At 53.0% G+C, this 5,858-nt stretch overlaps 1 protein-coding gene across 1 annotated transcript in view; it reads left to right on the forward strand.

Moving 5' to 3' along the window:
• The first annotated feature begins 4,167 nt into the window (after positions 1–4,167).
• The window catches only part of SLC10A4 (solute carrier family 10 member 4), a 9,049-nt gene continuing 7,358 nt past the window's right edge, over positions 4,168–5,858 (forward strand). The window contains exon 1 of the mRNA XM_015412867.1: positions 4,168–4,589. Within this exon, the coding sequence (XP_015268353.1) occupies positions 4,168–4,589 (422 nt within the window). The remainder of the gene's footprint in view (positions 4,590–5,858) is intronic.

The following is a 5,858-nucleotide window of genomic DNA, read 5'->3' on the forward strand; positions in this document are numbered from 1 at the left end:
CATTAGAATCCCTACAACAGATGTCACATTTCAAATTTCACATCATCAGTATTATAACTGGATTTATGGAACTTAAATACCGTAGCAAAGCATGGGTAGCAGGCTAGTTCTGTGATATAAGGACAGATGGACTCACGTTGTAGCTGTATCAGAAGAAGTGAAAGTTCATACCGTGACACAATTTTGTCAGTCTTTTAGGTGCTACTGGATTCTTGCTCTTTTTGAGTTCACCATCAAACTTAAAGCTGTGTAATTTCCCAGTAGTCGTCGTTTTGTCTTCTTGATATTCATCTGTAATCCTACTTTGACACTTTCGCAGGGCTCTTTTTGTAGAAAAAGCCCAGCAGGAACTCATTAGCATAATAGGCCACACCCAACAGCAGAAACTCATTAGCATATTAGGCCACACCCCTGACAGCACAGCTCATTAGCACATTAGGCTGCACCCCCATGTTACCAGAAGTGTGGTTATCCAGCCACACCCACCTTTTGCTTGTTATTCTGTTTACCTTGTTTGTTGTCAAAACCCAGGGCTTTTTTTGGTAGCAGGAACTCCTTTGCATGTTAGGCCACACACCCCTAATGTAGCCAATCCTAATGAGTTTCTGCTGTTGGGTGTGGTCTATTATGCTAATGAGTTCCTGCTGGGCGTGGCCAACTCAGGAGCCAGCCGGAACTCCGTTCCTGTGCATTCCTAAAAACATTCCTGCCCAAAAATAGCCCTGTACTTTCGGCTTTAACCTTCATCAGGTGTCATTTCTGGTCTTCCCTATTTTCTGCCAGTAATGTGGTATCATCTGCTTATCTCACATTATTAATGTTAATTGTTCCTTCCACCGATTTTCACTCCACCTTCATCTAAATCCAATCCATCTTTCCTTATGATATTATTATTCATACTGAATAAACGTCCCCAAGTGTGAACTGGTTAATACTATTAACAGCTGGATGGTACTCTGCTTTCTAAGAATGCCATGATAAATCCATTACGGCACTACTCAGAATGCATCCTTTTAAAGCCGCAGTTCCAATGTGTCCACCCCCCCCCATGGACCACAAACAACAGGCTACAAAAATCACTATATATTGTCTCCCAAATCAATGCATGCCTGGGTCCATTTCTATGAGTTTGGGAACTGCCATTATAAAGCTCCTCTCCTTTTGCTTGCAAGTGAACTCCAAATTGTTTGTAAAGACAAAAACAGACATAAACTACTGTTGACAGTGTTTAAACTAAAGAAGATGAAAGAGCTGGTGACATTTTCCTTTGGCTCCTTTTCTGTCTTTTTTTTTTTTTTTAAAAAGAAACATACTTGATAAAGCACTCACAGCTCTATAGCTTGAACACGAACAGTTATGCTATTTGCATTTTCATTCGAAAAGACTTTTATTGCACATAAGATTAGGAAAATAATACTGGGGACTTCATTTCATTTTGCAGCTAATACTTGCTCTCACATGAACATTGGCTATAGATGTCTATTTGTGGTGAAACCAGCAACACTACGGCTGTAGCCCTAAGAACACTTTCCTGGCATGCCCTGCTGAATTAAACTGAAACTTACTTCTGAGTAGATCTGCTTAAGATTGCTCTTAAAAATAGGTGTAGCTTGCATCTTGCACTCCTCACCTACCTCAATCAGATCACAAAGAACACGTGAACCTTGGTTCAAGGTTGCTACCAAGGAAGTCCCGGATTGCTATGTAGAGGCAGGCAATAGCAAACCATGCCTCTAGTCACAAAAACTGCATGGGGTTGCCATAAGTGACTTGGCAGAACTTTCTACCACCACCAAGAACACCTAGATGGGAGGCTGACAGACTTGACAAATGGGAAATAAATCTTTAGAAGACCCACTGAAATGAACTAGAGCATTGTGGCTCCTATTCATTTCAATAGAGGGCTTGCATGGAGAAATTATCTGGTACAGAGTCCCATTTTAATTAGTATATTTGGAGAGTAATCATTTGGATTTTCAACATCAAGCAACCAGATGTCTCAGACTGCCTCTGTGGTGCAGTAGCTTACAGTTGTAGAATGAGAAGGTTTAGACAGGTTCTAATAATTTATTTGTGCAAGAGATGTGTAACTGTTAATCTTTAATGCCAGGGAACATAGACATCTTCCTTCCTGTTGGGAAGCGGTAACGTTCTCCCAGAAACACACATAGGTTTTGTATGCGTGTGTTTTGCTGAGGGAGGGAGGCCATCTTCTCCTCCCATTTGCAGCCCCCTGAAAATACTATTGCTGTTCAGTGCCCTTATAATCTCTAGGAGACCGTGTCACGTCACAGGAACCCACTGGGTTGTGCCTGCCTCATGAGTCACAAACAGTGACATCTGCCCATCTCATTTTTCTGACCTATAATAATTTTTGTCTGGGTGAGCACCTCCCCCCCAAAAAAAAGCCTGAATGCAGGAAGAAGCACTTATCTGTGCTCCTGCTGTGAGCACCTAATGTGTCTTATGCTTAAGGCCATACTTCCATACATTTATTTCAGTTGATAATTGTGCTTCATGCCATAATGGATGGCACCAAGGACAGCCTTGCTCCAAAGGAATTGTGTTTGACACTTTTTCTGTGTCAGGGAAAGTATGTCCCGGAACCTTAGCACTGGACAGAATGCACTGCCTGCTAGGCAGTAAATAAAATAAATGCAACAAATATTAAAATAATTTTCAAAATTAAAGAAGGCATTTTCCCCAAGAGGGGGTGGTGCTAAGATCACCTTGCTGATGTTTGTGTTCAAAGGTCTGTCTTAATGTCTGTTGTTAGTTGAGTTCAAAATACTCGCCTTCTGAAGAAGGAAAAAAACCTGAAAGAAAAAAAGCTTTAAAATGGTGGGAGGTAGAAGCGCATGTAATTTGTCACTGGTAATGTTACTAGGATGGTGATGATCTATGGGCACCATGGCTTCTCTGACAGTGCACTCCCTATGCAGATTTGCCCCCATTCTAAGCCCGCTAACTTCAGTGAGCTTTGAAGACCATAACTCTGTTCAGGATTGTCCTGTCAAGTCATAAAGTCTTGCAGAACACCACCACAAATGTCAGTGGACCTCTGCCGGAGAGGTTCCAGTGGATTTCGTCTCGATTTGCTGAACTGGTGTGCAGTCCCTCATTGCACCCCATACCCCCCCCCCCCCCCCCCCCCCAAGTATAAAACAGTCCAGCTCAAATAGAGGGAGCAACGCGACATTCCTGCATGGTGCACCCAAAGCGCTGGCTCTTCAGCAAACCAGTGGGGTGGTGGTGGGTCTGGAATAAATGCGTCATCCGAACACTATCTTTACAGACGATGCTCTTGTCTCTGCAGGATTTCAAGGGGCGCCTGGAGAAAGGACCTCCGTTTCGTGTGTGTGTGTGTGTGTGTGTGCGCGTGTGGGGGGAGAGTTGACGGTGGGGCCAAACCATCCCTCGGCGCCGCTCCCCTTCCACCCCCAGCGGTGTCTTGCCGGAGCGCATGTGAGGGCTGGTTGGGGAAGGGAAGGGAGACGGCTCTCGGGCAGCCTGGGGGAGGAGAGCTCGCCCTCGCCAGCAATGTTCCTCTGAACTGTGGAGTCTTGAGAGCAAAAATTCTGCTTTGCGAGCTACTGGCATTAAAGTTGTGAGCGAGCAGTTTGGCTACTGCATAAATTAAGTTTGCTCTGGAGCCCTCCTTCCTGAGCTGAGACAAAAAGGTGTGAGCCAGAGGCTAAAAAACTGTGAGCTGGCTCACACTAACTCAGCTTACAGGGAACACTGCTCGCCAGCACAGGGGTACTTTCCTGTTGCGGGAGGAGGCAGGCAGGCAGGCAGGCGTGCGTCTCTCAGTCTCCGCACCTCAGAAGGCGCCGCTCCAGCCAGGGACTTCCAGGCTCCCCGAAAGGCGCGCCACGAGGAGGCTCCAGCGCGGGCGAGCAGAGGCGCACAACAACTCCGAGGCGGCGACTTTGGCGGGCGTCGGACTCGGCGGCATCCTGTCCCGAGGGGGCTCCGAGGGCCGCGTGGGCGAGGCGCGGAGGCGGCGCTTGCGGGGCTGGGGCGTCGCTGGCTGGCTGGCTCGACACCGCATCCCCAGGCGCGCACTCCTCGGGCCCGCTCCCTCGGCGCCCAGGCAGGAGGGGGAGGAGGAGGAGGGAGCCCCCCGCGCCCGACTGACCGCCGGCTCCGCGCCCCTCGGACGCCATGAACAGCTCCTGGGCGGCGCCGGGCCTCTGGGGAGCCTGGGCGGGCGGCGGCGGCAGCCCCCTCCCGACGGCCCCTCCGGCGGTGGTCGAGGGCCGCCCGCCTCCCCCTCCGCCGTTCTGGGACAGCGGCCTGAACCAGGGCCTGAGCGTCTTCGTGGCGCTGGCGCTGGGCGCCACCATGCTGGGCTTGGGCTGCACGGTGGAGGCGAGCCAGCTGGGCGCGCAGCTGCGGCGGCCCCTGGGCCTGCTCCTGGCGCTGCTCTGCCAGTTCGGCCTCATGCCCCTGCTGGCCTTCCTCCTGGCGCTCGCCTTCGCCCTCGACGAGGTGGCCGCCGTCGCCGTCCTGCTCTGCGGCTGCTGCCCCGGCGGGAACCTCTCCAACATCATGTCGCTCCTGGTCGACGGCGACATGAACCTCAGGTATAGCCTCATTGCCCGAAGGCGGCGGACACATCCGTGGGACTGCAGCTGCCGAAGGCGCGGGGAGGGAGGGAGGGGTAGGGCTCGTGCGGGGAGGAAAGCGTCGCGTCGACCTGTTGCAGCAGCCAGCAAGACGCTGCCTTGTGTGGCCCTCCAGAAACGAACCCTTCGTTGCGTTCCCGCCTCCGGCGCTAGCGGCGGAGGAGAGCTCCCTTCTTCAGAGGCGGGGCGGTGTCCCTCGCTAGGCAGACCCTCCTTTGCATAGGAGAGAGGAGAACAAGACGGGGGAGGGGGGGGTGTCCCTAGGAAGTGCGGGGCAAGACGCGCAGCCCGAGCCGGGGAAGGCACAGCACCCCTTCGCCAGCGGTGGTGGGGGTGGGGGTGTCCTCAAGTTGCAGCTGCCTGATGGGCGACCCCGTGGGGCTTTCAAGGAGGTTTGCCGGTTGCTCGCTTTTGCACAGCAACCCTGGCGTTCCTTGGAGGGTCTCCCACCCAAACGCTGTCCAGGCCGACCCTGCTGAGCTTCCGAGATCGGGCTGGCCTGGGCGATCCAGGGCGGGGCACTAAATTCGTTCGCAACCGTAAAAGACGGGGAGTGCCGAGACGGGGGAAAGGACTTTGGGGGGGGGGGGGTCGCGAAAGGGAGGCTACTTTCTGAGAGCAGAAGCGCAGCAGCTGCTGGTGCATATTTTGCTAGCTCTCCGAAAGCTGAGACGAGCGTCTCGGAGCAAGCACTCTTGCTTCTCTGTCACAACTGAGCCTTCCCCGTCGCCACCTCCCCAGGCTGGAGAAAGCTGCCCCTGCTGAATGCCTGCCTGTCACCCAGAGCGCGCCCGATTCCCCGGGCCGGGCTCAGTACAGCCACGTTCTGTGCAGGCCAATAACAGGCACGGCTCTGGCGCTCTTTGCAAATACTTTGGGACGCCCCTCTCCTTCCTATGCCGGGTGTTTTGGCCGGGGAGCCATTCACTTCTGCGAGGCCGTCTAAGGGCAGGCAAACAAGGCTCTGGCTGAAAGGGGGAGCGGGCCAGGCTGGCGCTCTGCTGGTCCTCTTTCGGGGCTGGCACGGGACTGCCAGGCGTACCCTTCAGGCTGGAGACATTTGCTTGCAGAGGCGCATGGGTGGGGTGGGGGGAGAGAGGCGGAGGAAAGTTCTCAGCGCGCCCCAGCAGCGCTTGCGCTGGGGAGAGCAGGAAAGCTCGAGGATTGCGCGCCTGCAATTACTGCCCATTAGATGGGAGATATTTTTGGGGGGGGGGGGTTTTGCAC

Source organism: Gekko japonicus, unplaced genomic scaffold, assembly GCF_001447785.1.
Source record: "Gekko japonicus isolate JY-2015 unplaced genomic scaffold, Gekko_japonicus_V1.1 scaffold1332, whole genome shotgun sequence".
NCBI lineage: Eukaryota > Metazoa > Chordata > Lepidosauria > Squamata > Gekkonidae > Gekko > Gekko japonicus.